This window comes from Oncorhynchus tshawytscha, linkage group LG06 (assembly GCF_018296145.1).
Source record: "Oncorhynchus tshawytscha isolate Ot180627B linkage group LG06, Otsh_v2.0, whole genome shotgun sequence".
NCBI classification, from domain to species: domain Eukaryota; kingdom Metazoa; phylum Chordata; class Actinopteri; order Salmoniformes; family Salmonidae; genus Oncorhynchus; species Oncorhynchus tshawytscha.
Genome location: NC_056434.1, coordinates 43,857,759 through 43,882,044, shown reverse-complemented (window position 1 = coordinate 43,882,044; position 24,286 = coordinate 43,857,759). Strand labels below are relative to the sequence as shown.

General features: G+C 42.6%; 1 protein-coding gene across 2 annotated transcripts in view; it reads right to left on the bottom strand.

The window, feature by feature from the left end:
* The window catches only part of LOC112252582 (solute carrier family 45 member 3), a 49,332-nt gene that overhangs the window by 3,671 nt on the left and 21,375 nt on the right, over nt 1-24,286 (bottom strand). Inside the window, exons 1-4 of one of the 2 annotated variants that reach the window (XM_024423924.2) lie at nt 22,736-23,935; nt 22,274-22,610; nt 8,434-9,267; nt 302-567 (exon numbers count right to left, since the gene is read on the bottom strand). In XM_024423924.2, the coding sequence (XP_024279692.1) occupies nt 302-567; nt 8,434-9,267; nt 22,274-22,421 (1,248 nt within the window). In that variant the 5' untranslated portion in view covers nt 22,422-22,610; nt 22,736-23,935. Of the gene's footprint in view, nt 1-301; nt 568-8,433; nt 9,268-22,273; nt 22,611-22,735; nt 23,936-24,286 lie in introns of those variants that run through there. The other variant, XM_024423923.2, reaches the window with a different exon arrangement.

The window sequence follows — 24,286 nt, the reverse complement described above, 5'->3', positions numbered from 1 at the left end:
AATACACAGTCTAGGGTTAGGCAGTGTGTGCAAGGGAGTTTGTTTGTGTAGGGCTGGACTGGGTATGTGTACGGAGGGAGGGAGAAAAATGATATGACTATGACCACGATGTGAGCGTTTGTTTGTATTGGAACATACATGGCTGTTTACTCAGCCCTGATAAATGGCTGTTGACTCCTACGGCATCTAAAGGAGTCAACAGAATTGTATCACAGTTAAAATATGATTTCATATGTACACTACGCTCAGGAAGTACAGGGACCACAGAGTACTGTATGTATGTGTGCCTTTCTGTCCTTACCTCCATTTCCTTGTGGTAGTGGCAGGTGAGGGTGTACGGCAGCGTCTGCAGCGTGGCATAGGCAAAGCCGGTCAGAGCCGACATCACGGTGACCAGGACCACACTCTTGGACATACAGATGACCAGGGCAGAGATGGTGAAGCTCACCATGCTGCTCAGGTAGACCCGGCGCGAGCCAAAATGGCGGACCAGTCGGCTCATGAGCAGGGAGAAGACAGTAGAGGTAGCACACTGCAGGAACAGGCCCAGGCTGCCCATACGGATGCCTGCAAGGCAGGATTGAAGTTGTGGTAACAAATTAAGATACAAGATTATGTAATATCAATTATGTCCCTAACATTTATGGGTACAATAATTCTACATGATTATAATTCTAGTTAGTTAACTAGCTAATCGTCCTAGATTCATGCATAGACAAACAGACACCACCAAAGAACAAGGTCAAACATACGGTACTATAACACCACAACAGGTTGTGGTTGCAAATGCAAAATACGACCAGTAACCTCATCCGGACACTTACTTTAAAAAAATACCCCTGTAGGAGCCGGCTTTATGATTTAAGCTATTAGTGGGGGGGTGTTCCATTTCACAGTCTCAACAACACATAATACTTTAATCATGTTTAAAGATACAGAACTCTTCACCACATATTAACCTAAAACTGCTTTTACTGTGGCGCATGAATGGACCTTTATGCGTTTTAAATTCTCGGTTTGCTCATGCCAGTACTCGATACCATCTACTGCATCTTGCCTATGCCATTCTGTACCATAACTCATTCATATATCTTTATGTACATATTCTTTATCCCTTTACACTTGTGTGTATAAGGTAGTAGTTGTGGAATTGTTAGATTACTCGTTGGTTATTACTGCATTGTCGGAACTAGAAGCACAAGCATTTCGCTACACTCGCATTAACATCTGCTAACCATGTGTATGTGACAAATAACATTTGATTTGATCAACACACGGAACAGATCAGAGCCCTAATCTACGAATCAGGGTTGAGGAGTTAGTTAACTTTGGTCAACTCTGAGTTCAACTTGGGATAACCTGTCCCACGAAAGTGTCTCAACTTTTAGCCAGGTTAATGTCTATGACAACGAATCCTTCAGAACTAACCTGCTCCGATGCATAAATATCATACCCCCCTCCCCCCCAAAAATGCTAGCCTCCCCGGTTATAGTAATGGTGAGAGGTTGTCTTGGGGGTATGATATTTGTGCGTCTGTAACTTTCTCACTCATCATTATTCACGATTCATTCAGGATTATCCGGAATCATGATAGCATCCACATTAATGTAGATGTGTTTAGAAACAGATTCTATTCTTATTTACAATAACAGTGACTCCAAAATGACACAATACATTATTTACCATTAGTTTCTATTGGGCACAAAATCATCTGAAACACACACAAAAAAAAGCTAATGCATCCAGTCACAAGCTTAATGTAGTCATTGTGTACTAGGAATATGGAACCAAATATGAAACCTTTACTGCTTTATACACATAAGTACATTTTGACCAATACTTTTGGTTCCCTAAAATGGAGGGGCTATGTATAAAAAGTGCTGTAATTAAAGCTGACAGTCTGCACTTTAACCTCATAGTCATGTTTAATTTCAAAATGAAAGTGCTGGAGTACAGAGCCAAAACAACAAAAATGTGTCAATGTCCTAATCAATGTTCCCTCAAAAAAAAAATGCGTCTGTGAGCAAATTTCAGGTCTGCTGAGCGCAAACGTGAACATTGTGAAATTTCTGTGCAACTTCCAGTGCGCGTTTACTGTGAACACTGAGGCTGTACCCTCTTTAAGTTACTGTTTTAAGTGGCCAAGCAAGCTACTGTGGCTATTGATCATAATGTAGGCCTACCATCACAGTCTACTTCAAAGTCAATGGCACAGATCCATATATAGCAATGGTCTATTTGCATATAAGCCTACTGCAGCTCTGATTGGTTATGCTGCACCGATCTGTGTAGAGTATGGGCTAAGTTGTGTGTAAATGCAATAGAATCCTACTCCGATGTGTTCTGCCTATAACAAAATATATTGTATCGCTAGTTTTGCATACTAAGTCTTGCATAGTTCGTTTTGTTTCAGTATGGTACATTGAAAGTGGTTCATATTGTGTTGATTCCATCACAATTGCCACAGTAAAGAGAAACTTTGATAGTGTTAACTAACAGGGAAAACTCTAGAAAGTTGAGTGAAGTTCAATCTCCTGCTTCTCTCCATGTACTGATACTGTATTTCTTCAGCACAGTAGTCTCGGGGCTACTGCGCACACACGCATCTGAGAGGGAACATTGGTCCCAATACTTTTGGAGCTTGCTTTGTATTATAAATTGGGTGGTTCGAGCGCTGAATGCTGATTGGCTGACAGCCGTGGTATATCAGACTGTATACCACGGGTATGACAAAACATTTATCTTTACTGCTCTAATTACGTTGGTAACTTGTTTATAATAGCAATAAGCCATTTTAGGGGTTTGTGGTATATGGCCAATAAACCATGACTAAAAATCTAAAGTTCAAAGCATTTTAAACTTGTTACATAAAAATGTTTCACTAAATAACATATGCCTACTCTGGTCTTGGCACTTGCTCTCTAGCCAACAGCTCACAGATACAGTGCAGGTAGTCTGTGCGGGTGCGCTAGTCTACTTGATGATATTATTCTGGATATTATTCTGGATATTTTTATTTGTCAAACGGCAGTCAATCATTGATCATCGTCACCAGAATAAGACCCTAGATATTTATTGGAAAGCAGCATCAAGCTCATCACCGTGCCCTTTCACCACCCTGAGAAATTCATCACAACTGATTTAAATCTGTAGCCTAATAATGTTGAATGAACAAATTATCTGTTGGCATCTATAACATTTTACCAAGACTTCCTGTTTCCATCACAGCTGTCTTGTATTTTTATATTACGGTATGACTTTACCCGCATAAAAGCTGTGGATGAAATGTGGTTACTGGCGGTGGCTCCCGATAGTGGTTAATATTTAACATGATACAAATTGTAAGATAAAACTGAGAAAAGCCCAGGCATATAACTAAACATTCTAAAGCACATAAATCAACTCGGCAGGTTTGGCACTACAGAAGTCTATAGCTTGGGTCTCCAAATTTCATCCCGGCAAATTATGAGGGCATACAATTACAATTCTGAACAATGGCACAGCTATTTATAGCTTACTTCACTGTGGAGTAGAGGCCATAATACATGACCTGTTGATGTGATTTTCAGTTTGCTTCCATATGACTGGTTTCACATTCGTTCTCAGGGATCATAAGGAAACATAATCTAAAACAATTGCTAAGTGTATTTACAATCCCTTTCTCCAAACAGATTACTAATTTACCTAGCTCTTATCAATAGCTGACACTGGTGGAGGCTCTTCAGAGGAGGAAGGGGAGGACCATCCTTCTCATTGAATTTCATAAAAATAAAATGTTTAAAACATTTAAAAATATACTTTTTAGATACAACTATACTAAATATATTCACGTTACCAAATAATTTATTAAAACACACTGCTTTGCAATGAAGGTCTACAAAGTAGCCTCAACAGCACCATGTAAGATAGCACCATGGTGTAGCCGGAGGACAGCTAGCTTCAGTCCTCCTCTTGGTACATTGACTTCAATAAAGGAGGATTTTGGTCCCTTCCTGGATCTCACCCCCTTCCAAAGACTTACACAGTAATTATGACAACTTCCGGAGGACGTCCTCCAACCTATCGGAACTCTTGGAGCATGAACTGACATGTTGTCAGAGAATTAATATATTACTGAAAGCATTAGCTACAGCTAAAATGTGGTGAGTAGTTGACTCAAAGAGAAAGACAAAAGTTGAACAGGTTATGACTATCCAACACAACACTGGAACTCTTCCAAGTCAAGGGGACTTTTGGTTTTATACATTTATTTCAACCAGGGCCTGCCGGTGAACTGCTAAATTGCTTACTGACTATACACTAATGTTACTGCATGATTGTATTAGCTATGTTGACTAGGACATTACTATAGCTAATATGGGGACAACGATGTAGGCTGTGTGCAGCGGTTTTGATATGGTTTGGCTTAGAAAGGTTTTTTCACCTGGTCACATACAGCTGATATGTTGTTCATTGAAGTCCACAAACAAAGGAAAAAGGTGAGAGGAGGAAAGGGCATAGATGCGAGAAGGAATACAATGTGGCTGATAAGAAAGCGAACTGTTTGTGTGTGATCAGAGGTGTATTCATTCCACCGATTCTGTGCAAAAACATTTATTGAACGGAAGCAAACGAAACAGGGATAAAAATACCTGAATTTGTACAATAGAAACTCTTGTTTGCAACTGTTGAACTAATGATTACACCCTATATCAGCTACATGCAGGCAAGAGTGTGCAAGGCGGTATTGAATGTGTCACTTCACTCGATCTGTGTGCACCTACATTGTAAACTTTATTTTAAAGGCTAGGTTGTAGCAACATCATGGTGGGTATAGGGGAAATTTGAGTATCATGTAGTAGCCTAAACATATGGCTGATACTGGCGTTTGCCCATGCTTAAATTAATAGTCAGAATATGCGTAGAGACATCTCTGCATGGTCTGGTGAAGTGTAATTATGAGAGAATTTACAAGGAGGTTGAACGAGATTTAACAGTTTGGGAGAAGTTGCCTGCTTCTTTACAAATTAGGATCGCTTCCATAAAGATTAACGTGTTGACACGTATTAGTTTCCTGAGCCTGATGATCCCACTCCCTCCACCAGTAGGCTATTGGGGAATGATTGATAAACATATACATACATACCTTTGGAATGGCAAACATCCAAATATTAGGTTTGAGGTGTTACAACGACAGAAGTGTAATTGGTGGACTTGCAAATGTTTGTATTTACCACCAACCTAGATCAGCCTACATCAGTCTCTTGGAGAACTATTGAGGGAGAACTTGTTTCACCTACTAGATTGCAGGATGTGTTATTGTCTGGCATATCTAATAGGAAATGCATGCTGTATTTTGGTCCTATCATTTCTAACACAATAGAGAATTTTAGGAAGGTTGAGAAGTGTGTAGGTGTTTCCTGGAAATGGCATCTCCATACCCCTCTATGGCATAACAAGGCTATCACTTCCTGGAATAAACCGTCAGAGTCTAGAGCCTGGTCTGCAAAAGGGGTCAATAATCTAGGGGATATATTTGGATTTATTTGATTTATTTAACCTTTATTTAACTAGGCAACTCAAAGGGTCTTCTTTGTTTTCAGGAACGTTGTCTTCGTTTTGATTTGCAAGGGCCGTCATTCTTTCTATATTCTTAAGACTACAGTCAGCGCTATGTGCCTGTGGGGTTCCATGGGGTGTGGGAAGGCACCCGGTGATAGAGTGGATTTTTACATTCCAGTCCAGAGGTTTTGTGTCTGCTATTTCTTCTCATCTTCTTACAACGATTAAAGCAGAAAGATCTCTCAATGGTTAAAGCATGGGTAGATGATTTGGCTGTTGATGATGAGGCTATTGATTGGGAGAATGTCTGGGAGAATATATTTCACTCATCAAAGAACCCAAACCAGCAATTCATTCATTTGAAACTTTGTCATAGATCGTACTGGACACCACTTGTAAGATTTCATGCAAAACAGACCCATACTGTGACCTATGTAACCTCAATACACTTGGTACATACAAACATATGATATGGGATTGTCCTGAGGTTTATGAGTTTGAGGAAAGTGTCGTATATCCTCTCTGACATGGTTGATAAAACTGTACCCCTTGAACCAATTACGCTGTTGCTTAACGATGACACAGGTATGCAGCTGAATGAGAAACAGCTAAAAGTTTGGCTGGCTGGGTTGACTGCTGCCAAAAAACATGTTGTTCAGCGCTAGTTGTCACCACATGACCTGAATAATATAAGGATTTTTTATTTTTACCTTTATTTAACTAGGCAAGTCAGTTAAGAACAAATTCTTATTTTCAATGACGGCCTAGGAACAGTGGGTTAAATGGCCTGTTCAGGGGCAAACAACAGATTTGTACCTTGTAAGCTTGGGGAATTGAACTTGCAACCTTTCGGTTACTAGTCCAACGCTCTAACCACTCGTCTACCCTGCCGCCCCGGCATACTTTCAGGATGTAATTATGTTGGAATTATCCACTGCTTGTATGAATAAAGCCAGTCCTAGCACTCTGGAAACATGCAAAGCAGCCGACTCAGAAATCTCTAAACTGTTGGATGTGATGTAAAATTCTTACTTGATGGTGTTGTATTAGCAAATTGACTTTGCTGTGTATATTCTAGTGTAGTGCGTGTTTTTAATTTTAATTTGAAACAATATATTTATATTAAAAAAATTGGGGAAAAGTGTCATTTTAGTTTTATGGTTGGATTGCCCTTGTGACCCAATAAAAAACAATTGTTAACAGAAAATAATATGCGTAGAGAGAAAAGTGCATAAAAAGGGAATTGAGTTTAATTTATGCACACATAACTCAAGGTTTGAATTCCCCCCTAAGTGCATAGGACACAGGTTCAGCAACATGCCAGCTAAAATTACATGGGGAAAGGATGTGGATGGACTAGCTGTTTGAAAGCAAAGGACCAAGCCCACATTACAAACACTGCATGAGATAGTGGACTAGCTTTAACCAGCATTGGAAGTTCAGGGTATACAATCACATTTGCACTGAGGATAAACCACATTGCGGTGAAAAAGGTAATCTCAATTACAGGGTGTTGTAGTAAATACTGTGTTGTGGCTGCTCTGTGTGATGTATTGTTGTCTCTACCTTCTTGCCCTTTGTGCTGTTGTCTGTGCTCAATAATGTTTGTAGCCTGTTTTGTGCTGCTTTCATGTTGTGCTGCTACCATGTTGTGCTGCTGCCATGTTGTGTTGCTACCATGTTGTTTTCATGTGTTGCTGCCATGCTATGTTGTCATCTTAGATCTCTCTTTATGCAGTGTTGTCTCTCTTGTCGTGATGTGTGTTTTGTCCTATATTCTTATTTTATTTATTTATATTTTTAATCCCAGACCCCGCCCCCGCAGGAGGCCTTTTGCCTTTTGTTAGGCCATCATTGTAAATAAGAATTTGTTCTTAACTGACTTGCCTAGTTAAATAAAGTTTAAATACAATAAATAAAATTAAAATAACTTAAATAAATATGTCAGGCTTCAGACTTTTGTGCTTGGCCTCTGCCCTGTACCTGAATGAACATGCTCTTTGTACACTGATTGTTTGACATTAATGCACTGTGAGTGTGACATTCCTCCTTGTCCTGCAGGCATGGGAGGGAGGGATGGGGGTGGGTGGGAGGGATGAGGGTGGGGGAGAAGCAGGAAGCCTTGCAGAGCTACACTACAGACCTGGGAAACTTCTCAGTGTGGGAGAAGAAGGTTTCCTTTTGTCCCTCTCACCATTAGTTTTTCTCTCACTTTGTCTCTCTTATCTCTGTTTTTCTGCTGTGAGTCTGGGGTATTATGTCAGTCGGATTCAACGCAGTTTGAAGTTTGAAGGTCTTCTTTTACACTGATCATCTTCTCCTCATCCAATAAAGCTATGCAATATTCTAGGGGATTAGGAACCAGACTCTTAATGATTCTTAATGCACACTTTATTACCAGGGAGAAAGGTACAGTGACTGGAAACTCTAGGTAATATTATGGCAACACCGAAGCTTGCTCCTCTGCCTGACTACCTCCCACCTGTGCCATTGGAATGTGCATGCATCCGGCCCAGCTGTGGTGGAGGGAGCTGTCCAAGCCGGCAAAGCAGCTGAGTGGCCAGGTGGTGGTGGTGAAGGTGCGGACTGAGGACAGGAGTGGCAGGGTGAACTGGACTGGGGCTGTCTGCACTTTGAGGCCTCACTAGTAGGTTGGGGGAGGATTCTAACTTTCTCTATACAAAATCACTCTATTGGACGTGGCCGTTTGAGAACTTTGGGTTCTCTGATTGTGAATACATCAAATATCAAGGATATAATGAAGCAGAGCTTGCCCAGCCAAAGTATGTATGTGATAATATCAAATATTGTCTACATGAGAGATGAAGAGGCAATCCGCCAAAGTAAGTGATAGATCACACAGTATATCCACAGAGAAGAAAGACAACTCACCGTCGTCGTAGCGCTGCCTGGAGGCGGTTCCGGGAGCGGCACTGGGCACGCCCTCGTACAGCCCCTCCCCCACAAAGTCTGTGTAGAAGAGCATAAAGGACATGACGGCCATCCAGCTGCAGAGCTGGGCCACGCACAGCTGCCTCATTACCTGGGGCACGTGGCAGTAGCTGCGGTAGATGGCTGGCGTCATGGACCAGAACGTCCTCAGCAGGCATAGCAGCGGGCCCGACTTGAGCAGCCGCAGTTTGCATTTGAGCAGGTAGCAGCAGGAGCGTGGAATGCCGCAGCGGCCCGCCTCTAGGAGAGGAGCTGGCTCCAGGGCCGCCACACCAGCACACGGTGGCTCCTCCGACACCTTCATGGTGATCAGCACGCTGATCACGAAGATGAGGATGAGCATGAAGAAGAGGCACTCTGCCTGGCCGCCCAGGTAGACCGACAGCAGGCCCCGGCTCCAGTCCAGCGCAGGCAGCAGGTAGCCCACGCAGCCCCCGAGGCTAACCATGAAGGAGAACATGGCGAAGGCCTGGTTGCAGTCCTCCTCGTCGCGGTACAGGTCCGAGAGGAGCGCCTCTAGCGGCGTGAAGCACACCTGGCCACAGAAGTCAAGCAGGCCCACACCGAGGATGAGGAAGGCCACTTCTAGGGTGCGTCCGCCCCAGGTGAAGTAGGCAGCCAGCAGGTCGGCATGGGGGATGATGAGGAGGGCTAGGAGGACACCCAGGGACAGCAGCCAGATGAAGGGCCGACGGCGGCCATAGCTGCTGTTGCAGTGGTCACTGGCTGAGCCAATCACAGGGATGAAGATGAGACCTAACACTGGGCCGATACCTGGGGGAGGAGTGGGGGAGGAGAGAGAGAGCAAGAGAGAGAAAGATAGAGATAGGAGGGCATCAGTGATGTTGATTCATTGGTTGTCAGTTACAAAGTCCAAGGGTTTCAAGGTTGGTGTGTAAAACCTGTTAGTTTAGTTATCAGTATCAAAGCAATAGTCACAAACACATAAAATAGTTAAATAGGTAAACACTGATTGAAATTCCCTTCAAGAACAATTGCGTGAGTTATAAGTCAACATAATAGTTAATGGATTTGAGTTTTTCCACAACATTTCCCTGTGAACTCTAATCCAACAAATGTCCTGGCTGCATCTGATGTTGTCTGGTATCTTCCAGTTTACTACCTTCCCCATGCTGATAGGGCTTGGAGGCAGGATCTCCGGGGGTCTGTGGCCCACTGGCCCCATCACTGTTCCATCCATCTCTCTGAGTGCTAGTGAAGGCTGCCTACAGATGGTTCTGTGCCCCAAGCTAACCCACCATAAGCCTCCCTCTCTTCCCCACTGCTGGATTGGGCTAATTAAAACACCCCATGACAAAGGATGCTTGTGGAGCAACACAACTTACATTCAACTTACATTCCCCACAATGGCCAGATGTATGCCTCTGGTTTCACAATGGGAGCATGCATGGGAGGCTTATTTTGAAAACATGGTTTAAAATTCCATAGAGATGAAAAATATAACATTAATTGGATCCACATGAGGGATGCCATGAGGGTCATTCTGATCAAATATGTGTGTAGACTGGAGTACTGTATGAATAGGTACATTCCATTTTTCCATTCCCAGACAATGACCTTCTATGTAAAGGATAATCAACGATCTATGGAAAATAATGAACGACGTGGAAGGTGTGTTCCATGATGTGCTAGCTGAGTGGAACTAACCTTCCACGGAGTTGCATTATTTCCCAGAGTTGATTATCCCTTTTATACCATGGCTATAATTGAACACATTTGACGCTAGAAATGTGTTCACTTGCAAGAAGGTATGTGCTCAACCTCCATTGAAGTAGCTAGCAAGTTTACTAGATAGCTACATTTGAAGACAGAAGCTTACATACACCTTAGCCAAATACATTTAAACTCAGTTTTTCACAATTCCTGACATTTAATCCTAGTAAAAATTCCTTGTCTTAGGTCAGTTAGGATCACCACTTTATTTTAAGAATGTGAAATGTAAGAATAATAGTAGAGAGTGATTTATTTCAGCTTTTATTTATTTCATCACATTCCCAGTGGGTCAGAAGTTTATATACACTCAATTAGTATTTGGTAGCATTGCCTTTAAATTGTTTAACTTGGGTCAAACGTTTTGGGTAGCCTTCCACAAGCTTCCCACAATAAGTTGGGTGAATTTTGGCACATTCCTCCTGACAGAGCTGGTGTAACTGAGTCAGGTTCGTAGGCATCCTTGCTCGCACACGCCTTTTAAGTTCTGCCCACAAATGTTTTATAGGATTGAGGTCAGGGCTTTGTGATGGCCACTCCAATACCTTGACTTTGTTGTCCTTAAGCCATTTTGCCCCAACTTTGGAAGTATGTTTGGGGTCATTGTCCATTTGGAAGACCCATTTGCGACCAAGCTTTAACTTCCTGACTTATGTCTTGGGGTGTTGCTTCAATATATCCACATATGTTTTGAAGTGCACGAGCCCCTCCTGCAGCAAAGCACCCCCACAACATGATGCTGCCACCCCCCGTGCTTCACGGTTGGGATGGTGTTCTTCGGCCTGCAAGACTCCCCCTTTTTCCTTCAAACATAACGATGGTCATTATGGCCAAACAGTTCTATTTTTGTTTCATCAGACCAGAGGACATTTCTCCAAAAAGTACAATCTTTGTCCCCATGTGCAGTTGCAAACCGTAGAATGGCTTTTTTATTGTTGTTTTGGAGCAGTGCCTTCTTCCTTGCTGAGGGGCCTTTCAGGTTATGTCCATTTAGGACTCGTTTTACTGTGGCTACAGATACTTTTGTTCCTGTTTCCTCCAGCATCTTCACAAGGTCCTTTCCTGTTGTTCTGGGATTGATTTGCACTTTCCGCACCAAAGTACGTTCATCTCTAGGAGACAGAACGCGTCTCCTTCCTGAGCGGTATGACGGCTGCGTGGTCCCATGGTGTTTATACTTGCGTACTATTGTTTGTACAGATGAACGTGGTACTTTCAGGCGTTTGGAAATTGTTCCCAAGGATGAACCAGACTTGTGGAGGTCTACAATTTTTTCCTGAGGTCTTGGCTGACTTATTTTGATTTTCCCATGATGTCAAGCAAAGAGGGACTGAGTTTGAAGGTGGGCCTTGAAATACATCCACAGGTACACCTCCAATTGACTCAAATGATGTCAATTAGCCTTTCAGAAGCTTCTAAAGCCATGACATCATGTTCTGGAATTTTCCAAGCTGTTTAAAGGCACAGTCAACTTAGTGTATGTAAACTTCTGACCCACTGGAATTGTGATACATTTTAAGTGAAATAATCTGTCTGTAAACAATTGATGGAAAAATTACTTGTGTCATGCACAAAGTACATGTCCTAACCGACTTGACAGACTATAGTTTGTTAACAAGAAATGTGTGGAGTGGTTGAAAAACGAGTTTTAATGACTCCAACCTAATTATATTTAAACTTCCGACTTCAACTGTACAGTAGCTGCCTTTGTAACCAAACAAACAGACTTGCTTGTTTAGCTAACCAAACCATCAGTCCTAGCTTGCTATTGTGAAAATCAAATTAAATAATGCCAAATGTTTTCAATTAGATTTTTTTTTTTCAAAAGCAGCTCAAACATAGAACATGTAAGATTAAACTATATGGTCATCAAGTTTGCGGACGACACAACAGTGGTAGGCTTGATTACCAACAACGACGAGACGGCCTACAGGGAGGAGGTGAGGGCCCTCGTAGTGTGGTGTCAGGAAAATAACCTCACACTCAACGTCCACAAAACTAAGGAGATGATTGTGGACTTCAGGAAACAGAAGAGGGAACACCCCCCCATCCACATCGATGGAACAGTAGCGGAGAGGGTAGCAAGTTTTAAGTTCCTCGGCATACACATCACAGACAAACTGAATTGGTCCACTCACACAGACAGCATCGTGAGGAAGGCGCAGCAGCGCCCTCTTCAACCTCAGGAGGCTGAAGAAATTCGGCTTGTCACCAAAAGCACTCACAAACTTCTACAGATGCACAATCGAGAGCATCCTGGCGGGCTGTATCACCGCCTGGTATGGCAACTGCACCGCCCTCAACCGTAAGGCTCTCCAGAGGGTAGTGAGGTCTGCACAACGCATCACCGGGGCAAACTACCTGCCCTCCAGGACACCTACACCACCCGATGCTACAGGAAGGCCATAAAGATCATCAAGGACATCAACCACCCGAGCCACTGCCTGTTCACCCCGCTGTCATCCAGAAGGCGAGGTCAGTACAGGTGCATCAAAGCTGGGACCGAGAGACTGAAAAACAGCTTCTATCTCAAGGCCATCAGACTGTTAAACAGCCACCACTAACATTGAGTGGCTACTGCCAACCACTGTCAATGACACTGACTCTACTCCAGCCACTTTAATAATGGGAATTGATGGGAAATGATGTAAATATATCACTAGCCACTTTAAACAATGCTACCTTATATAATGTTACTTACCCTACATTATTCATCTCATATGCATACGTAGATACTGTACTCTATACCATCGACTGCATCCTTATGTAATACATGTATCACTAGCCACTTTAACTATGCCACTTGGTTTACATACTCATCTCATATGTATATACTGTACTCGATATCATCTACTGTATCTTGCCTATGCTGCTCTGTACCATCACTCATTCATATATCCTTATGTACATATTCTTTATCCCCTTACACTGTGTATAAGACAGTAGTTTTTTGGAATTGTTAGGTAGATTACTTGTTCGTTATTACTGCATTGTCGGAACTAGAAGCACAAGCATTTTGCTACACTCGCATTAACATCTGCTAACCATGTGCATGTGACAAATAAAATTTGATTTGATTTGATTTGGTGCGTTATAGGGAATTATACAACGGGTGGGTCTAATCTTGAATGCTGATTGGTTACAACTGCACTCCAGACGGTGTCTATTCCACAAGTTAACCACCAGCTAAATCTGAGTTAAAATGCCGATTTACTCTGTTCCATCTGACTGCACAAACCACTGTCTCATCAGCCTAACCAGGCAATTTATAAACTTAATCTCCACAAAGCATCAAGATATTATCTCACATTTCTTTTAGGCTACCATTTAGTTTTCAACAGGGGAGATTTGTATAAACCTTGCTATCTGTCTCTCCGACATTTGCAACCTTGTTTCAATATTCAAATTCAATCTCCAACGGTCACATGGAAATTAACATGTCGGTAGGCAGCTTTTCTTAGCCTGTCCAAATCGTGAATTGGCATTAATTTTATGGATATATACAAAGAAAAATCTATGGAAAACTGGTAAAAAAGAAACGAAGTGCAGCTAGTTTGCAGTCTTTCCAGCTTCAGTTTGAAGTGATGGTGTTAGCGGTGTTGTTGACTAGCTCCTCTGAACAATGTCCTGACGAGAGAGAACATGTTCTATGCCAGGCGAAATCGTGCATCATTCGCTCATTGTTATGGATGTATCCAAATATATAGCACTAGAAAACAGCTTAAACAAATGCAAATGCAGCTACTTTGTTGTTATTCTGGCTCACTGGTTGACGTGACTGTAAGTTGCTGGTGAGTCTCTGATCCACCTCTATGCAGACGACACCATTCTGTATACTTTTGGAACTTCTTTGGACACTGTGTTAACAACCCTCCAGGCAAACTTCAATGCCATACAACTCTCCTTCCATGGCCTCCAATTGCTCTTAAATACAAGTAAAACTAAATGCATGCTCTTTATTAACCGATCGCTGCCTGCACCTGCCCGCCTGTCCAACATCACTACTCTGGACGGCTCTGACTTAGAATACGTGGACAACTACAAATACTTAGGTGTCTGGTTAGACTGTAAACGCTCCTTCCAGACCCACATCAAACAACTCCAATCCAAAGTTAAATCTAGAATTGGCTTCCTATTTCGCAACAAAGCATCCTTCACTCATGCTGCCAAACATACCCTTGTAAAACTGACCATCCTACCAATCCTCGACTTCGGCGATGTCATTTACAAAATAACCTCCAATACCCTACTCAACAAATTGGATGCAGTCTATCACAGTGCCATCCGTTTTGTCACCAAAGCCCCATATACTACCCACCATTGCGACCTGTATGCTCTCGTTGGCTGGCCCTCGCTTCATACTCCTCATCAAACCCACTGGCTCCATGTCATCTACAAGACCCTGCTAGGTAAAGTCCCCCCTTATCTCAGCTCGCTGGTCACCATAGCATCACCCACCTGTAGCACACGCTCCAGCAAGTATATCTCTCTAGTCACCCCCAAAACCAATTATTTCTTTGGCCACCTCTCCTTCCCGTTCTCTGCTGACAATGACTGGAACAAACTACAAAAATCTCTGAAACGGGAAACACTTATCTCCCTCACTAGCTTTAAGCACCAGCTGTCAGAGCAGCTCACAGATTACTGCACCTGTACATAGCCCATCTATAATTTAGCTCAAACAACTACCTCTTTCCCTACTGTATTTACTGTATGTATTTATTTATTTTGCTCCTTTGCACCCCATTATTTTTATTTCTACTTTGCACATTCTTCCACTGCAAATCTACCATTCCAGTGTTTTACTTGCTATATTGTATTTACTTTGCCACCATGGCCTTTTTTTGCCTTTACCTCCCTTATCTCACCTCATTTGCTCACATCGTATATAGACTTGTTTGTACTGTATTATTGACTATATGTTTGTTTTACTCCATGTGTAACTCTGTGTCGTTGTGTGTGTCGAACTGCTTTGCTTTATCTTGGCCAGGTCGCAATTGTAAATGAGAACTTGTTCTCAACTTGCCTACCTGGTTAAATAAAGGTGAAAAAAATAAATAATAATAAGTTAGCCGTAGTTGGCTAGCTAGGAAGCAAGGGATAAGAATGTTGTCAGCCAGTATGGCAATGGAACATTTAAAACGAACGACTGGGTCGTGTCTCTGGCAACCGAACCGATAGAATGAACAATCAGCCGGCTTGGGTAGGAACTCTAGATTTGCGTCAGGACTATATCTTGTGGAAGGATGAAATAGTATGAATAAAATAATCAAAATAATGTTTTTAATGAGAATATGTAAATCATTTTTTGAATATGTTGGTAACCCTTTACATAAAAGTGATAATGCCCTTGAAGCCGCTGTTTGGAGGATATATTAGCACGGTTTGCTAACAACATCCGTGCCAATATATCTTTCAAACACCGGCTTCGCTGGCATTATCACTTAAATAATGCATGCTCTAGAATGCCAATCAGAAACGAGTGTTCAACAGTGCATGGTATAAGTACGGGATAATCTACCTTGATGGATATCTGACAACAACATATTGTTGAAACTGTTACACAACTAAATAAAATAAATGTAGTCGTTCTCAGGAAAAAATGTCTTACATTTCTTGAGGTAAAAAAGACACCGTTATGTTGAGTAGAGAGGAAGGGGCACACTGTGCGTCAGATAGACAGGCGGATGGATAGACAGAGTGGATCACTACAGTCCAACCCTCAGTCACATATTTGCCTGGCTGCCACAGGAGCTGTGGAGGCCCATCATAACAATCCAGTGTGTACAGCTTGAACTCTCACTCACACACAACCTTACACTGCTTAATATAAGCTATCCTTACCTCACCACACCACACCACATACAATACCAGGCAGTGACTTTGTCAATTGCTACAGAATCACACAGTGATTGTCACCTATACAAATCATCAGTGTGTCCTCGGCCCTGTCTGACATCAAACACTATCAACTGATATGAGAAAAATTCACAAGTCTGGCGACCAACAACCTTGCACAAACAGAACGTTGCATTGATAACTCTTAACTGGATATACACTGTATTCATCATAAATATTCCCATTACAAACATAATGTGCTCTCTAACTAGGGTTGGGCGGTATCCAGATTTTCTTATCGTCATATTGTCCTTCTCTCATACTTGGATATACGGTATTACCGGCTTAGCAGACAAGGGGTCGTCAAAGAAAATGAGAAAAAAAGCCAATTGGGCATCTATTAACAGAACGCTAACAAAAATGAGCACAAGTAATAGCACATTTCAATGGAGGCTGCTAGCTAAGTATGCTAACGAGAGCAAACAAAAATGAACTAATTGTAAAGACAGGCAATCCAGCTCATAAATGTATAAATACTCTATATAGGTAGGAGCTACCAAATGTCATTTTTGGTGAGTTTGGACATTTACATGCGAATGTGAACGAGAGACATTGTGCAAATTAACAAGGTTTGGACGCATGCTTGTTTGGCTCTGGAGCTGCATGTGTAGGCTACAAGTTGTGTCTGTCTGGAGTCGCAATGGGCCTGCCTGCTCTGAGAAGATTGGGGAGGAGCAGACAGGCTGAGAGGAGGAAAAACGTAAGCAATTCAAGATAGTGGCAGCTGTACAAATAACTCATCCAGAAAGCTAACACAATATGATGCCCCGTCACCTTGTTAATTCAGCCACTTACTTAGATTAATTAGCTAATTCAATTTAGGGGTCGCGTTCATGCAGAATTCTGCGTTTTTCACGCAGGAAAAAAATATAAAACGCAAAATTATCTTGCTGGGATGTAAAATACTAGTTATTGTAATTTCTGCTCAGCATTAGACTAATTTCATGCTTCGGTTGCACTTCTCCACTGAGATGAGAACATGAACTGGCATTATACCAGCAGACAGCGCTCTGACTGAGGTGTAGCTATTTTTCTCCGGTACTTTTCTCAGTGTTGCCAGACACCTGGTAAAATGCAAGATTAACTTTAAGCAAAACACTTTTTATGATAAACATTAGAAATATGATAGCCATGCATCGATTTAGCAAAAAAGCCCTTGCTTTTTAATTGTTAGCTCATTTACTTCTGTGGCTGCCAGCCAATGAGCGTTGCACATATTTCTGCCGAATGTGTCACACTTAATGTATTTTCTGTGAAGGAAAACTATACTAACACATCCCTGATCACTCTATTGAAGCAAAAAAACACTGTTTACATTCAATATAAAATACAAACCCTATCAATACAACTTCTGGCTACTTTCTCCGGTGGTGCTATTTATAAACAAACACAATGTAAAATAATGTGACAGGTGAAATGAAGAATGCAATCTGCTTAATCTCCTAAAGTATTGCACAAGTTGACTGAAGGTATTTACTTAAAAAGTAGCCAAAAATATTAAAATGTAGAGTTGGGCGATATACTTTGTTTTACAATATAACGGTATTGATGCACGGACCGGTTTTCGTTTTTACTTTACCTTCTAAAACAGTATTTGAATGTTTGGTTTGTTAAACGTGATACACTGTGTGTAACGTCAATTTTTATAGTTTACTTCGCTACTTGAGTCAAATCTCTCTGCTCTCCCTCTCTCCATGCTGCTTTTTACACGTAGTGCATTCGGAAAGTATCCCTTTTCCACATTTTGTTACATTACAGCCTTATTCTAAAATTGATCAAATATATTTTTTCCCTCATCAATCTAAACACAATACCCCATTATAAACAATGCAAAAACAGGTTTTTATTTTTCCCACATGTATAGAAAAAATAACAGAAATACCTTATTTACATAAGTATTCAGACCCTTTGCTATGAGACTCGAAATGGAGCTCAGGCGCATCCTGTTTCCATTGATCATGTTTGAGATGTTTCTACAACTTGATTGGAGTCCACCTGTAGTACATTCAATTGATTGGACATGATTTAGAAAGGCACACACCTGTCTATATAAGGTCCCATAGTTGACAGTACATGTCAGAGCAAAAACCAAGCCATGAGGTGGAAGGAATTGTCCGTAAAGCTCTGAGACAGGATTGCGTCGAGGCACAGATCTGGGGAAGGGTACAAAAAAAATGTCTGCAGCATTGAAGGTCCCCAAGAACACAGTGGCCTCCATCATTTTTAAATGGAAGAAGTTTGGAACCACCAAGACTCTTCCTAGAGCTGGCCGCCCGGTCAAAACGAGCAATAGGGGGAGAAGGGCCTTGGTCAGGGAGGTGAGTACCTCTGTGGAGATTGGAGAACCTTCAAGAAAAACAACCATCTCTGCAGCACCCCTCCAATCAGGCTTTTATGGTAGAGTGGCCAGACGGATGCCACTCCTCAGTAAAAGGCGCATGACAGCCCACTTGGAGTTTGCCAAAAGGCACCTAAAGGACTCTCAGACCATGAGAAACAAGATTCTCTGGTCTGATGAAACCAAGATTGAACTCTTTTGCCTGAATACTAAGCGTCACGTCTGGCGGAAACCTGGCACCATCCCTACGGTGAAGCATGGTGATGGGAGCATCATGCTGTGGGAATGTTTTTCAGCGGCAGGGACTGGGAGACGAGTCAGGATCGAGGGAAATAAAATGGAGCAAAGTACAGAGAGATCCTTGATGAAAACCTGCTCCAGAGAGCTCAAAACCTCAGACTGGGGTGATCGTTGACCTTCCAACAGGACAACGACCCTAAGCACACAGCCAAGACAACGCAGGAGTGGCTTCGGGACAAGTCTGAATGTCCTTGAGTGGCCCAGCCAGAGCCCGGACTTGAACCCGATCGAACATCTCTGGAGAGACCTGAAAATAGCTGTGCAGTGAAGCTCCCCATCCAACCTGACAGAGCTTGAGAGGATCTGCAGAGAAGAATGGGAGAAACTCCCCAAATACAGGTGTGCCAAGCTTGTAGCATCATACCCAAGAAGACTCAACGCTGTAATCACTGCCAAAGGTGCTTCAAAGTATCACGTAAAGGGTCTGAATACTTATGTAAATGTGACTGACTGCCTTGATTCAGTCTTATGTTACATTGGATAAAAGCAGGGAAACAACGCTACAAAATGGTATATCATACACTGCATTTGAGGAACAATGGGAAAGTAATTCTGCTTTGAAAGTTAAACTTGTAACCTCACTTTTGAGAAAATGGCCTTTGAATGTTTTGGTATCTAGTGAGAGAGCTCTTCTTTGTCTACACCCATTCAGCATCGTTCACACCCTCTTAAGCTTTAGCCCCACCCATATCGTTAAGGGTTGATCTGAGTGTTCTGCCCTAACAGCAGCAGTCAAGCACCCAAGCTAACTGGCTAATTTGCTAGCTACTTCCAGACACAAATGAGAGAACAGCTCACTGACCATTTTACTCGCCCTAGCAGAGCTGGTTAGGCTGTTTTTATGTTATCCAGAGCATTGGTGACTGTAACTGTGCTGCTGGCAACAATTTGTGCTTTTTTTTTTGCCAACATTTACTGACACCGGCCATATTCAAAGGGTGTTGATCGTTCGTAAATTCGTCACTTATTCTGCGCTCTGGCACACTCAGACGAAATCGAAGTAGACAGCCAGAGCAAATTTACCAGTTGTGTCTATCAACAGTTGCAGTGACATTCTATTGAAATGGATACTTGCATAGTGGAGTATTTTGTTAAGACATGTAGCTAGCTAGCTAAACAATGAATCATAATCCCAACTCATGACGTTACTACCCTGCATGAATAGCTAGTTAACATTAGGCTATAACTAGCAACGCAAATGGCTCTGAAATACAAATAAAAAGATCATACACATAACATTAGCAAGCAAGCAAGCCAGCCAGCTAACATTAGCTAGCTAGCTAACAGTACATGTTAACTTGAAATAAACTACTTTCTGTCAAAATTAGAAACATGTAATATCTGAAAATGTAGCTAGCTAGACTATCTTACCCGTATACTTTGAATGGACGCTTCTCTGTGTCACGGATGCCATGGTTGCCCTTAGTTTGAGATGTAATCCAGAGACAAGTGTTTTCTCCATCTCCTTTGCTATCATACTCGAATTCCACCGATTTCAAAACTCGGTCCACCAGAAAGTGGAGAGCAACCCTTAAGCAGATCTACAACGCAATATATATATATTTTTAAAGACGCGTTAAACAGGATTACCAATACATACTGGCCAGCTCAAATAGACAGAAGCGTGCTATAATGCCAGACCAATCCGAACTCATCTCTCAGTATGTCCAGCCCACTCATTATCTCAGCCAATCATGGGTAGCGGGAAGGTTTCTGACTTTTTCTGTGGCTAAACCAACTAGGCTCGTAATTTAACCATTTTATCTGTATTTACAGATGGCATACAAGTTTGTTATTAAGGCACATGAAAGTTCACATGTTCCAGAAGGCATTTCTGCCAAAAAATGCATTTTGATGAAAAAAAAAAACATTTAAGTTCAAGGCTCTACTGTGAACTAGTGACCAAAGACATACGCGGGGAAAAAACAATTTAATCAATTTTAGAACAAGGCTGAAACTTAACAAAATGTGGACGAAATCAAGGGGTCTGAATACTTTCCGAATGCACTGTACTTTTTCCCGCCCCCTGTCACTCAAGGAGCGCATTTGTTGTTCCTCAACTACGAGACAATTGCGTTCAGGCTGCATTGTTAAGGCAGCACATGCAACAATGTTGATGACAGCGATGCTGTTTTCACTTTGCTCTAATCAGAATGTAGAAAGACCCATTTAAATCACTTATAATGTTTGTGTTGCCACCCTAGGGTCACGCACTACTCAGAAAGCAAATGTATAACTTTTATTATTAAAAAAACATAAAATACAGTCATTTTTCATACCGTGACATGAAATTTGGCCATATCGCCCAGCCCTATTATAAACGGTATTGAAAAACCATCCCGTGGCTATTTCCAAACACCCAGTTATACGGTATATACAGTATACCGCCCAATCTCTAACTCATATGCAGTATACACACAACACCATGTGCTTTCCAAGTCATATACAGTACAAACTCTACTGTGTGAATTTCTAACATAAGACATGCCCCTGGGCCCCTATCCAGAAAGCTTGCTTCCTCCTGACAGACAGGGAAGAGTCGATTAAACAATTAAAGAGTGGCAACTGGCAGTATTAATCCAGAAGTGGCCATTAGATCAAGTAGATGGCCTGCATCTGAGAATCTGACACTACTCCTGGGGAAATTAGCCTTAAGACCCCAGGACACAATATCCATCTCCATTACTAAACACTCTGCCATTCCATTAGACAAAACTAAGGGGGGGAGCTAAGCATTTATTTTGTGCCATTTCCAGATGAGGTTTACGGGCTGTGGGGGATGACACAAATGCTATTTTTCTCCCATTCGCATGCAGCTGTTTAAAGAGAGGGATAGTGGAGTGTATGTGAACACACATCATTTTACTCTATCTGTCTATTGGAGCTGTAATTGCCACATGCACGTTTTCGGAGTGGCAATCTGGATCCGTTTGATCACAATGTAATCTGGGAGAAAGAGAAGAAATACCTTTACAGCAAACCATGTTATAGCCATCTGCTCGCGACTGGATAATGCAGCTACTCACATCGCCTACACAGAAAATGCCCTGCCGCGCGGTGACTATATATACACAGTGTCTTTAAAAAAAAAACGGAACTTCTAATGAAGCATTAAGGTTTAGGTCAAACACAACAGCAGGTCACTGATTTGCAAGCAATGAGGTCTAATAACAACAACAGTAACCCATCTTTGTATCTATCAGGAAGAGCAGGCCTCTGCTCCACCTCTTTAGATTTGCTCTGCTGTTGTTAATGTAAAACAAATCCAAAGCCACAGTCCAGAACCAGATTAGAAACTCAACTATGGGGATCTAAAATGAGTCTGTTCCATCAGGGGGACCGTGTGTAAGTTTTGTTGTAAATGAGATACTGTACTATCAAGCCAGCACCCAAAGAGACAGCAGGTTGCTTTAGATACAGTATCCAACGGGCTGGTGGGGCACAGCCCTGTCCCTCTACACCCTTCAGGACAGGACCCCTGTAGATGAAGACTCATGTGTAATGAATGTTTACCTAGCACCATGGTCATGTATTGCTCCTCTACCCCAGCCTCCAGCAGCAGGGGGGGCACGTATGTGATCCCAGCTGCCACGCAGATCTCCAGGCCGCAGGTCAGGGAGTTCAGCAGGACGAGACGGCACTGAGACCTCCATCCAGGCATATTTACAGGGTCGCTAATCCACCTCTACGCCGTTACAGGGGGTCTGCTGCCAGGAGAGGAGGAGGCAGGCGGTTCCCCGTGGTACGAGGCTCGGGGACGAGAGGACCACAAAGGAGGGAGAGCAGGGAGGACACACTGACACTGTCTCAGATGACCTGGAGGATCCATTCTGGTTTCAGCATTCTGGATCTGAAAGAACAGAACAGAGGAGAGAGAAACAGGCATTGACGAAAACAGAAAAACTGATTGACTCACTTTGGAAAGCATGAAGGCTGAGAGCTAAGACTGCATAGTTCACTCTCAGGCTAACGCACCTGGTTGTCAAGACGCCTCAGGCACTGAAATTGCTTGATTGCTGCTGCCGCGGAGAGTCTTTCTCACAAGACAAAGAGCAGGACTCCAACACGCAGAGACAGGGACTGTTAGAAAGCCACAACCAGACACAAAGGGATTGATACACCAACTTGACTGCTCAGCTTCAGGGCAGCTTGAACAACAGAGAGATGAGTCAGCCCGATGTGGCAACGTGGCAAATGCACCCATTTGGCACTATCATTCCCTCTCTGTTTTCTTAAGGCGGGAGAGGGAAGGAGGGTGGGCATGACAAAAGTGGTAGTTGACAAAGGGAAAGAAAGAGAGAGACATTCCGGAGGAGCTTTCTCTCTTTCCTGCCTGCAAGGCAGCAGCAGCAGGTGGTGTCTGGGAGCTGACCCTCCACTTCTCTCTGCTCTGTCATTAAACTATCCGATCCAGGGCTGATTACACCATGCCAAGTCAAGACGCTCCTAACACGGAGCACCCCACTCTCATTTCCACCCATTGTTCACCTGAATCGTTGCTAATGAGCCCGTTTCTACCACTTCCTCCTTTGAGGGGACCAAGACCTCACACACAACGAACAGTAACATTGTCAGATCAACTCAGACCGAATACTAATTCTGACTCATTTTCTGCTAAGCTCAGAAAGGGGACATTATGATACACATGGGTCTTTTAGGCTAGATTACATTACGGCGATTGATAATGGCCCTGACTCCAGGCAGCAACGCCATCAATTCAAATTGGAGTAAAAGGCATAGTGAGCATAATGAGACGTTGTCCAGATGAGGGTCAATGGTTCCAAGAGCAAAATAATATTTCCTGGTCTTCCAACAAAATATGAGCGAGGTGTCTTTAGCTTTAGTTCCGCTCCAGTAGACAGAAGGAAAGTACACCCTGATCTGATGATCCTGCTTCAAAGATGCCTAAGCAGATCTAGGCTTACATAATTTACTGATTCTGGTGTCACAGTTCCTCAAACGTCTGCCCCATCTCACACACACACACACACACACACAGTCACACACACACACAGAGACAGACAGACACACACACACACACACACACACACAAACACACACACACACACACACACACACACACACACACACACACACAGACACACGCATGCAGACAGAGCTTGACCCAGCTCCATCCCATGCGTAACAGAACACCAGAGTGTACACCCTCAATCTCCCAGATCGTTTCCTCACACAATCCTCCTGTGCCTGACATGTCAATCTTTACTGACGGACCTCTACCCCCCCCAACGATGACAAGAAGTGCCATTCTCCATTTCACGCCTTGCTTCCTGCACATTGTCCTTTCTACACAAATACCCCTCTTTAGTCATATTTATGATTTTCTCATGAGAGCAAAGCTTGATTTTTATTTGAAGGAAATTGAAGAGGAAAAGCACAAAGCGAGGTAGAAATGACTGAGGGAGCAACAGCGGCGTACTCTAACGCTCAACTGAGCTCATCCACTGAGGTGATGCAATATCACGTATAGGAACATTGAAAGACCATTCCAAAGAGCATGGATCG